Below are 12,450 nucleotides of genomic sequence, written 5' to 3'. Positions count from 1 at the left end.
TATCATAATTATCAAAATTTTATTATAAATTTTTGAACAAAATGCAAGAGACAGATTGCCTCAATTTGTTTCTTTAAAAAGAATAATATTCCTCATGCAGCATAAGGAAACACTGCCAATATACCTCACATACATATGTACAAATGAAAGAACATTCTTAACCTATGAAAAGAATTTACAGAAAGAAAAAAAAAACAAAACAAAATCATATTTGGTTATTGGTTCACTGTAGACTTCCCATCAATAGGTACTAATGATATTTCCGAACGTCTAGACGCTTCAAAACGTCTAGAAGCTTCCAAACGAGCAGTGAATCCAACCGTTGTATGTCGAATAGATCTCTGTCGCACCATATCACAAAATTCCGGATCATTAACTTGTCCATCCTTTCTTATCCATTGTATCATTTGATGATACACCGGGAAGAACCGCAGTTGAATAGTAGAGTACGCGAAATATGGAAGCAATGCGGCAATAAGAACGAGCAAAGTAACAATCCAATAAGATAGTGACGGCGCACATGCTTCAATGAAGACCTTATAAGCAGTTGTTGATATAGAAGGATCTATAGCTCCATATGCCAAGAGGAAAATGTACCATACTCCGATGCTTCCCCATATGAATATATGTTGTATGTATGTAAAGTAAGTGATCGATAATGCCATTTGGCAATTTACCACCCACACAACACATGTGTACAATGTGGCGCCGAGAACTTCTAAGTCAACAACTTCGCCACCTTTGCGAAACGATTGATGCTCAAGCGCGCGAATACAGAAGAAAAATATAATGGTTGAACTTGTAACTCCGTTTAATGCCCAACCAATTATTCTTTTCCAGCTGAATAGTAAGTTTTGTACACCTTCTTGGTATAGTAATGGAAACTGAAACACAAATGAAACGTTTCGTGAGAAAAGAACGACAATTTAGTCCTTTAAAACAGGACCTAAATTTCAAACCGATTTTCATATTTCATAGGGAAGCTAATGAGTTTCTAAGGCCTTACCTTGAGACATAATTTGGAGGAGACATCTTGGTCGAAAACTCCCAAAGCAATTACAGGAAGTGAAGTGAAGAATACATTATAAAATGACATGAACCAGTCATTGTATGCAGGTTGGCCGGAGAATGAGGTAAACATCTCATAGAAGAACAAAGTGAAGCCGAAGGTGATATTCTTGTAAAAGAAGTAACATATCTGCGAAACAAAAAGTGAAGTTTGTCAAAAACAAATAATAAGCCAAAGATCAAATGGTGAACACAAGTGAAGACATGACAAGATTATTACCATAGATGAGATTCTTCTGTAACACCAATGTCCATGCACAAGAAGTAAGCGTTCGAGATATCGAAATTGAGCAATGGCAATATCACTTGACATAACTGCCTGCATTCCTTCGACACCACTGATACCGATTCCAATATCTGCTTCTTGGAGCATACCAACATCATTTGCACCATCTCCAATAGCTAGAGTTGTACTACCAGGTCTCATCTTAACCAATCTAGTAACAAGTGCCTTTTGCTTTGGTGAGGAACGACAGCATATAACAGATGCGCAACCAATTGCAAGTTCAAGAAACAAGTTCTTTACATCGTCTTCTAGCGCATAAGCAAGAGATTTCCCATCAATAATCAAAGCTAATGCCTCAGAATTGTCATCTGATCTTGAAAGAAACGTCTTTGCCTCCGTTATTTGACGAACAACACTTGCCTTAATTGCCTGAAAAATCATTAAGATTCAATCAAAATCAAGTTAATCGGAAGAAACACATGTTAAAACTATACAACACCAACAACTAATAAGGTTCTAATGCTTACCGCTTCAGCAGCAGATTTGTCCTCCATTTTCTCGAGCGCTTTGTTTTCAGGAGTATCTGAATTAATTATAATTTGCTTCATTCCTTGTCTAAGCAAACTACAAGCAAATCTGTGGCCACAGAAAAATCATCAAATCAGTGACATGTTATTATTTAAAAATATGATATCAAAATTTATATATATAATCTTTAAACTTACCCAATATTAATCGCTGTCTCCATTTTATCACCGGTCAATACCCATAACTTAATCCCGGCCTGTGCTAGTTTGTCAATGCATTCAGGAACCTATACAACACATAGAACTATTAGCACAAATTCAAATTCTTACAATAAAACATCACAATGCTAATATCAAGATACATAAGTAACTGAGTGAAAAGGTAAAAACCGGTATTTATAACTTACCCCGTCTTGTAGTTTATCTTCAACTGCGGTAGCACCAAGAAGAATCAAATCCTTCTCAATCTTTTGCAATATGTCTTCTACAATCTGCTCTTGATCTGCACTCACTAAGTTTTTAGCATCTGTCAACTCTTTATTAAACTGTTTGTACTCTTCCTCGTCAAGTTCACGGTAAGCAAGTATCAATGTCCTCAAACCAGAATCGGCATATTCATTAATGTGGTACTTAGTCTGCTCTTCATACTCCCTTCCATTCTTTCCAAGTAGTTCAAACATGACACTGAAATCAAGAAGAAAAAAAACAAGTTAATGTTTTGAACTTTCAAAACAAATCGAACGGTAATGATCGTATAGTATATTTATGAAAACCAAGTGTTGCATTAAGTTCAAGATTACAAACCTGTCAGCTCCTTTGCTAAGTAGCATTAGTTTTCCCTTGTGGTCTCTTATGATTACGGACATTCGCTTTCTTGCACTACTAAACTCTAATACATTTAAAATATTGTAGGACCTGAAAAAGTGAAATCAAATGATAATATTAATACATAACTCAAGTTTCATTTGCATTAAACATATATATAACCGAAAATTAAACCTTCACAAACAAAAAACCTTACCTTTCTGATTTCATGTTTGAATTGAGGTCTAATTCATGAAGTGAAATAGCTGCATGTGTCCTTTCATAAAATTCAAATCCAAATTCTCTTGCCGCAACAACAAAAGCAGCCTCGTCTGGCGATTCAGCTTCATACGAAATTTTACCAGTTGCTTCATCAACTTCAGGTATTGCGGTATGGCATACCGCCAATACCCTTAGAAAGCTTTGTATCACATTGGCATTAGGCTGTCTCACCCAATTTCCATTCATGATCCTTTCATCACTGAAGTTAAATCCTTTAATGGTTGATTTTGATTCAGCAGCTTTTGCAACATTTTGGTCATTTTTCAACTTCCGACCAAAGTATGAATCTTTTCTCTTAGATAAAGCTCTCTCAACTTCTGTAAATCCTCTTCCGTAAGCAACTCCACCAATAGAACACTTGATAAATTCCATAGAATTGCAAGTCAATGTTCCAGTTTTATCCGAAAGTATGGTATCAACTTGACCAAGTTCTTCATTCAAATTTGACGTACGAGCATGCGCTGGCTTATCAGTTTCCTCGTGATACATGTTCAAATCGTTGTTGATGAAAATGCTTTGAAGAACCTTCACAACTTCAATGGAAACATACAACGAAATCGGAATGAAGTAACCATACAACATCAAAGCTGTCAAGAAATGATAAATTGCTGCAAGTACTGCTTTATGAGGATCATAGTAAACTGTAGTATCTTTAGGATTAAGGTACCATCTCTTCATTCTTCCATTTTTAATATCCTTCTTTGTCCAAATACCGAAGAAAATCGAACCGATAAATGAAACCAAAATCAATACAAAGAACAAACAGTATATAACTTTGTCCATTCTTTTCTCAATCTTACTTCTCTTGGATGGAGGATCTGTTGAATTCTGCATAACCTTTGTATCGTGACCGGTAAAGATCACAACACCATAGATAAAATCTGTGTTCTTCAACTTAGAGTCTCTTAGAAGAAGCTGCTGAGGTGCAAGTGGATATTGTTGATCTTCTTGATCTTCTTCAAGCTCTAAACTTCCTACAAACGCATACAAATTCGCGTTTGGATCTTCGCATCTTATCACAGCCTTGAAATTCTCAAAATTCGAGTCTTCTTGAAATTTTGAAGTCCCTTCTAGTGCTTGTTTTAGTTTCAGATTTGTTTCTCCGTCGAGATTCATCGTATCAACATAGCAAATTGCATCATCATAGTTTGATGCAAGTAATATGAGATCAGCAGGAAAATACTCATCTTTTTCCACTTTCACGATGTCTCCAACTTTTAAATCTCTCCATTTAGAATAATCAAAAACACCACCTCCACTATGTACTTTCACTTTTCGATTATTCATTTCTATATCCTGATAAAATCATAAAACAAAATCATCATTCAACTCAATTTGCATAAGTTAAGGCTTAAGAGAACTTTGAGCCTATTCAGATAAACAACTTAATTAAGCGCTTATAGCATAAGTTCCTATCATATAAGTGATTATGCATAAACTATTTCTATAATAAAAGATATACTAAAGTCAAATTTTTCTCATAAGTTATCATGAACACCTTATGAATATATCATACGATGTTTTCATAAGTTCTGACAAACAGTCTCACAAGTACTTATGTCAGTTGACCGTATCAACCGGTCAAATAAGTCGATCCAAACAGTTATAAATCTGAAATAGTCAATCCAAACAGTTCTAAATCTGACAAAATGAATAGAAAACAAACAATACCTGTTTTTTTCTCTGAAAATCTTCAATAAACTCTTTAGCCATAGTAGCAGAAACCACAACAAGAAGAGGAACAACATTGCTAACAGCAGAATAAGGAGCAACAGGGAAGAAAGACAAAACAGCAACAACTAAGAAGTAAAAATTTGCAACTCTTCTAAATTGTTCAAACAAAGATTTAGGTAGAAAAGTAGCAAGTGTATACTTAGTAGTTCTAACATAATTATCACCATAATTATAAAGACTAGACATAGCACGTTCTGAATCATTACAATAAACTTTTCTTGAAAAACCAGGTCCTCCTATAAGTGAATGTTCATCTTGTTTCATTGATGCTTTACCACATGAAAATGCATGAATCTTACTGAAATGATGATGTCTTCTTCTTCCTCCACCAGCCATATTTTCAAGATTTAACTAAATTTTCAATGACCTTTTAAACCAAATCTTAATCTTGTGGACAAAATTTGCCTCACAATGAAAAGTTCTTAGATTGAAGCAAACCAATGAAATGGAAAAGAATAAAAAAAAAAATTAACTTTTGCTTTATACAAACAACAAAAAGAATTGTGTTTTGTTTTTCTGAGCTGTACAAGAATGATGTTGTAGACTTTTTAGAAATGAAAATGAAAAGATGAAAGGTTTGAGCTTATAAATGAGAATGGAAGAAAGAGCGTAAGACTTGTTTGGTGTTTGATTGAGTTAGGGGGTTGAAGAATGAGTTTGCCATCTTTGTTTGACCAAAATGGTGGCTAACAATAATGGACTTTTCAACTTGAAAATGGAAAATGGAACTTTCTCTCTCTTTTTCCTGTTCATGACTTGGTTCCATAAGCACCATTATTTCATTAAACTAATATTTTTAGAAAAATTGCTCATCGGTGTTCCGGAACAATGGTTAAAAAAATAAAAATGATGATATAATATTGAAATTATTCTATACAATTTCTTGAAAATTTATTTAAAAAAATTCTAAATGAACTTTCTGCTTTTATTTTTATATTTGTTTCTTTAACTATTGTTACGAGAGGCAGAGCACCGTTTAGAATACCTTGTTTTTTATATTTTCATGGTATCATGAATCATGATTGATAATTGATGTATTTTTTCATTTTGTATGAATATGCAAGTTGAATTGAATATGAAATGAGGGAAATATGAAGGATTATTTCTATCATGGGATATTTCAATTCATAAGAAAGTTGTCAATTCAATGTATGTTTTTTTTTTTGTTGTTTACAATTCAATGTATGTTTTGATAAATAACTTTATTGGTTTATTTATTGTTAAAAAGAGAATATTAAATCATGATTTAGTTCAAACATTCATTTGTTTAATACTTTTTTTTTAAGTATTTATTTCATATTTGTTCTTACAAAATTAAATAAATAAATGGTTTCCTTTATATTTTAATAAATAAAAGATATTTTTTTTGTTTCCTCACTTTTTTTTTGTTTTTGCACGTATTAAGACGTTTTAAATGAAAGAAAGATAATAATAATAATCTATATACTATATATAAAGAGGATACATGAGTTTCGGTGTAGATTTTTCATAATACCAATAATACCCTTGATTTTTTTTTAATAGCAACAAAAATCTTTTATTAACAAACTCACCGTAATATAATATAAAGTACATCTTTACCAAATTAATCTTATTAAGAAGTTGGTTGATTCACATTGTCATAATGTAAAATGGAGAATAATATTATTTTTTTGGTACAATAATAATTATTTTTTTACTTACGAAAAATGATAATTTGAGGACACAAATAATATTATTATATTAATTAGATAATACAATTGATTATTAAATTTTTTAAGTGTCAATATAGGTAAAAATGTCACCAGTTTGCACTTCAAATTTTGGCTTAGAAAAAACAATTAAATTTACATTCTAATTTAAAAGTGAAAATCTTTTTAACAATTTTTCTTACAACTATGATAGTACTAGTGGGAAAGAAGTAGATATTTTGCGAAAAAAATTATTCCAAATACGGTACCAGAAATTAAAGGGTCTATTTTAGTAATTAAAGATTTTTGTCAAAAAGAAAAATAATTAAAGTTTTTTAGAGATAAGCTACTTTTTTTTAAGTTTTTCTTTGCTTTGTACTAAAAAAAAAGTTACGCTTTTTTTATTGAGCAGTCTGCTTCCTTGCTTGTCTCAAAATTGTGATAATAAAAAAATAAAATAAATAAACAATGTTGAATTGCCACGTGTGAGATAAATATACGTCTACAATGTTTCATTTTTCCAGGCTTCTAGAAAGCAAGATATGATTGATTTTCTTTTTCTTTTTATAAAAAGAAAATTCATGATTGAAATTGATTTAAAGCAACTAAAATTGCCACGTGGTATTTTTTTTATACACCAAAAGCAACTAAAATTTATTTAAAGAGTCTAGTTCTGCAACAAAAAATTTCTTATATGCATTAGTTAAAGGAAATAGTTAAAGGTCAACTATTTGAAATAAAATGTGGACAAAGTTTTTAGAATAAACTTCTTTTTTTTTTCCGGATAGTCTAGTTTAGTGGCTAAAAATTTTATTCTTAAGGTAGATAAGTAGGGTGTCAAGAGTTCAAACTTCAATTCCTGCATAGTGCATATAAAATAATATGTCTCTTACCAACTGAGATAAACTCATAGAGACAATTTTCAGAGTCAAATTGTACATGAGAAAAAACTTTAAATGCATGTACCATATAGATACCTCAATTTTTAGTTATATGCGGGTTTGAAGTCACAATTCTTCACTTCTACATATTAAACGTTTAACGTTCGAGATTTTCACCCCTAAAACATTATATATATAAAAGCATCCCATTTGTTTCATAGATGTCTACATTCTTCCCCGTAAAATACTGCAGTACCATGTTTAGATGTCAAAATATAATGGAACCCATCGGAAATTCTTCCCCGTAAAATGTATCCATAAAAAATATGTCCTAAAATGGATTTGTATTCTCTATATTTGAGTTTTCTAAATTCACCTACGTTTAATGTAAATAAAATAAAAAAAATTATCGTGAACTTAACTCAGTTGGTAGGGATATCGCACTATATGTGTAGGAGGTGGGGTTCGAACCCCGAACACTTGACTTATTCAGTTTTAAAGTGGAATTTATAGTTACTAAATTACGACAAAAACAAATTATATTAAAATAAAAAATAGGAATCATTCCGAGAGATCAAATACATCTAACAAATTTTATTGGTCTCAATTCTCAATGGCAAGTATATACCCCGAAGTTTCAACGGCAAGTATATAGAATCTACGTTTATTTTCTACTTTTTATTTTTGACAAATTTTCTCTTCTAGTTTTAGATTCTTAAATTCATTAGTATTTTTTGTCCATTATCATTTGGTATATATCTTTCAACGTACACATAAGATATGAATTAATTTTTATTTTTTTTTGATAATTGAATTAATTTTTTTTTATAAAGATTAGTTTGACAGTCCAACATAGAGTGACATGGAGTACTAAAAAATAATAAAATTTAAAACTTAATTTTCATGGTGACAGTTGGTAAAAAATAATTAAAAAAAGTGATCCACTTGATGTAAGATGCTGAGAGAGAGAAGAGAAGAAGGTGTAAATCTAAAGATAGTTAACACAAAAGTCTAAGACGTGATGCTGGCGGCGAAAATTAGGTTACGGATGCGTGGGGGAAGGGTCAAAGAGAGGCTCTTCACATGCTCATATTGTTATTATTATTATTATTGTTATTCAATTTAACAACGATGGCTATAATTAAATAAATAATAAAAATAAACAATATTATGTTGGTCCTATTAAAAATGAGCTTCATCTTCTCATAATACGTGTTATCATCCGTAAGTCCCATCTTAACCGAGTTTTATTTCAAAATTGTTAGATTTGATGTAATGATTGAGGTTGAAACCCTTGATTTTTTACTTGTATGTAAGTTTATAATGACTTTGTCATTTCATTTATTTATCAAAAAAATTGAGTTTCATTTTCTCATAAAAAAGGAGTTTCATCGACCGATAATATTAATATTGTTAGATTGAACAAATTTTTATTTAAATTCAAAATCAGTTGTCGTATTACGGTAGTGCTCTCTCTAGTTTTATATATTAAACACGACATTTATTTGTGGACGTCATCAACATTAATATTAATTATCTGCGTATTATAATAGTGCTATCTCTAATTTCATATATATATATATATAGTCCAGAAGGATAAAGGAGTATTTTATACACATTTCTTATAATAGAAAAATTACTCTCTCAATCTCAAAATAATTGTCACATTTTACCACTGCACACTTGTTGATGCATAATTTTGATCGTGAATATCTTTTGTTGTGTATTATTAAAAATTGTGAAAAATTGATATTTTGATAGTACTCATCGAAACAAATCTAAAAAATCTCATATATTAATATTTATCTTTATACATTAATAAAAAATTATAGTCAAAATAACTTATATGAATAGTGCACATATTCAAATTTTGACAATTATATTGGCAGAGGAGTATCAATTTTCTGCATGACTTAGTTGGCGCATTTATTTATTGTGCACTTACGTGTGACCCTTCATTTAAGGCCTTAATTACCCGGAATTTTTTTTATCAATGGAAAGGCAAATGAGTGAAAGAAATAAAGAAAACTCTAATTCTTTTAGGAAAATGCTAACCGGTGTTCCCGGGGCACTGGTTAAGGTAACTAAAGATAGTAATATTATCTTGAAACTTGTGAAGTCAACATCTTAAAAAATTTTATTTTTATTTTTTCAATATAATTTTTTTCTTTTCTTTTCCTTTACCCATTCTTTTATTGTAGTAGTACTAGTAATTACAGTGATCTTTTATCTTTAACTTTCTAATTCTTGACGAGGAAAATACCATACATTAAATATGGAGCTGACGTAAGCCGTGACTTCTGCACTAATTCCTTGCCTCACACACGTGAGTGCATGTACGTATATGCTAGTTACTCCTCCGTGCTATTTTATAGAACTTCATTTAACTAAATATATTATTCATCGTATTTTTTTTATAAGTATATAAATGTAAATATTATCATATAAAATTTTGTTTGATTTATTTCGACGAGTATTTTTAAAATATTAAATTTTTATAATTTTTACTAATGTGCAGTTAAAAATATTCGTAATCAAAATTATGCATTGGTGTGCGCGCAGTGGTCAAATAGTTCTTAGATTTTGAGAAGGATGGAGTAATTCTTAATTTGATTTTCAAATCAAATTTAGGAAAAAGAAATTCCTCAAAATGTTTTTACTAAGAATATGATAAAAAGAATCCCATGGATTTTGTAACAAAACTTACTAGTATTTATTACTCATCCGTCCCATTTTAAATGACTTTTTTTTACTTTGATTTGTCCCAAAATAAATGACATATACAACTTTCAAAACCATTTTTTCCAATTTTATCATTTATGTGGGCCCCTGTTTATGTGTGTCATACTCAACCAATTTAATCATTACTACTAATAATGAAAAAGGTAAGGGTGGTTTAGTAATTTTATATTTAATTTAACAGTTTTATTTCATATACAGAGGAGTTCTTGTTCTTTGATTATTTCAGCGTGCATAAAAGATTATCTTTGGCCTTCATTTGTAGGCATACTTAGTGTTTTTTTAGTGCATTTATTAAATACTGAAAAAATTGTTTTCCAAAATTAAGCACAGACTATTGTACGTTCACACCAATCTTAGATTTCCAAATTAACCATAGCGTCGGGTGTCACACCAAATTAAGCACACACTATTGTACGTTGTGTGTTTTATATATAAAATTTGGTGTTAAAAAGAAATGGTCCTCACAAACGCACAACCCACGACATGGTCCTCCCGGTACTAGGGCAAGACTCAAGAATTTGTATCAAATAGTTTGTTATGCAAGTTAGTATTTAGTCACAGTTCCTCAAATATTATGCAATTCAATATAATATATATACAATATGTCTTTTTATTACCGGTCCAAGTTATTTTTTAAGAGTACTCTGTATTAGTCCAAGTTGAAGTACGTATTTTGTCAAAAAATATCTAGATACCCTAAATTTTGCACCCTGACCCTACCTTTAATTATACCACATCGATCGATCGTTTGATAGTTATAGATTTGGATTATGCATGTAGGAGACTCTCTCATTAAATTACTAGTAATTTAATTTCTCTATAGTTTAGATGGTCAAATCTTTGAATTCCAAAGGCATGACCATGCTGAAATATTCCAAACAATGGAACACTCTTTCTTATTATGTTCTCCGTGTTTAAAATTAGACATATGTGGACACGGATTTAGTACATAGTACACATCGCAATTAAAAATGAAAGTTGGCCATATTCTAGTGATGTAGTAATGTGCATGTTGGGGAAAAAAAATGAGAAGACAAGAAAAATCCAATGTTAAGGAAAACAAAAAAACCAATACCAAAATGATATCAACAAAAATAGAAAAAAGGAAGATCATTCTTGTTGCATACAAAGGCATAAGAGATGAAATTAAGAATGGAATCCCACCACATCACACCATTGATCTGAAAGTCATGATTAACCAATTTATCCGCGTAACAATTTCCTTCACGATAAATATGGGAGACTCAAAATCGAAATCCTCGAATTATGGAGACAATTAGACCAACACTTTCGTAACCTCTATGTAACCAAAGAAGGTTTACTAAAAACTTGAATAGTCATAGAAGAGTCACATTCAAGCCAAAAATTTGTCCAACCTTTGCTAGTAGCAAACTTTCTATAATACTAGAACGTCGACCCGTGCGGTGCGCGGGTCTGATTAGCTGTAAGATATATAATGATTAGGATTAGGATTTCAATGGATTTTAAAAGACTTTTTTGTGATGATAAAATCCTGTGGTATTCAATTAGGATTTTAAAAGACTTTAAAAAAGTCTAGTGGTATTCAATCAAGACTCTTTACAACTTACAAAAAGTCTTGTGGTATTCAAAAGTATTCTAATTTCGATGGATTGTTTAAAAAATAGGATTTTAATGGATTTTGATGGACTTTTTAGTGAATTTTGAGCTACAAAAAGTCTTTCCTCATATCATGAAATTTTGATAGATTCTCATTTTTTTTTTATTTCTTTCACCTTTTCTCATGTTTCTATTTCATGTTTCCTGATTATTTCATGTTTTTTTATAATCGCTTATATTTTCTCCCTACCTCTCTATCACGATTCCTCTTCATGGTTGTCCTGCTACCGTAGATAGTGTCACGATTCATTATAGGATATAGACATTGAAAATATATACAACAACAACATGTTTCAACAACAACAACAAACATTGTTCGTCATTTTTTTTTAAATTGTTTTTTTGTTTATTCATTGATTTTTTTTTTTGTAGAATTTTATTCATTGATTTTTTTATTATATTAATGATTGTTGATTTTTTTAAGGAATGATTAATTTTCATTGATTGATTCATTAATATTTTAGAAGGAATTTATATCGAATTTATTGACTCATTTAAATCTTAAAAGTCTATAAAGTACTTCAAAATCTCAAAAGTCTGTGTCATAAAGTCTCACAAATTCTTGTGTTAAGAATTTTGATTGAAAAAGTCATTCAAAAAAGTCTTCTAAAATCTCATAAAATCAATACAATCTCACAAAGTCTTTTAAAATCTTCAAGATTTTTTTTGCTAAAATTGTCTTGTGAAATCTTAATTCAATACACCCCCTAAATAAGATATGATAATTCCAATAATGTAAGGTATATGAAAAACGTTGAATAACATTAAACGATAGTTCAACAATAATTTTGGATAAATATTCATAAAAAAAATTATATTATATTACGGAAAACTTTCTTATAGACCACATTCGAAGTCTTAGTCGTATCTTCACCGTC

At 30.3% G+C, this 12,450-nt stretch overlaps 1 protein-coding gene across 1 annotated transcript; it reads right to left on the bottom strand.

The window, feature by feature from the left end:
- Nucleotides 1-5,471, bottom strand: LOC123923806 (putative phospholipid-transporting ATPase 9). The gene is made up of 9 exons (XM_045976540.1): nt 4,579-5,471; nt 2,843-4,203; nt 2,626-2,736; nt 2,229-2,505; nt 2,020-2,108; nt 1,822-1,930; nt 1,289-1,723; nt 1,007-1,198; nt 1-884 (listed from the first exon to the last, which is right to left on the bottom strand). Exons 1-9 carry the CDS (start codon nt 4,975-4,977, stop codon nt 216-218), a joined length of 3,642 nt encoding a protein of 1,213 aa, XP_045832496.1. The 5' UTR covers nt 4,978-5,471; the 3' UTR covers nt 1-215.
- Nucleotides 5,472-12,450: the final 6,979 nt, after the last annotated feature.

The sequence above is a fragment of the Trifolium pratense genome, linkage group LG4 (genome assembly GCF_020283565.1).
Source record: "Trifolium pratense cultivar HEN17-A07 linkage group LG4, ARS_RC_1.1, whole genome shotgun sequence".
Classification (NCBI taxonomy): Eukaryota; Viridiplantae; Streptophyta; class Magnoliopsida; order Fabales; family Fabaceae; genus Trifolium; species Trifolium pratense.
Note: the sequence above shows the minus strand (reverse complement) of the source record. Positions and strands in the feature narration are given on the sequence as shown.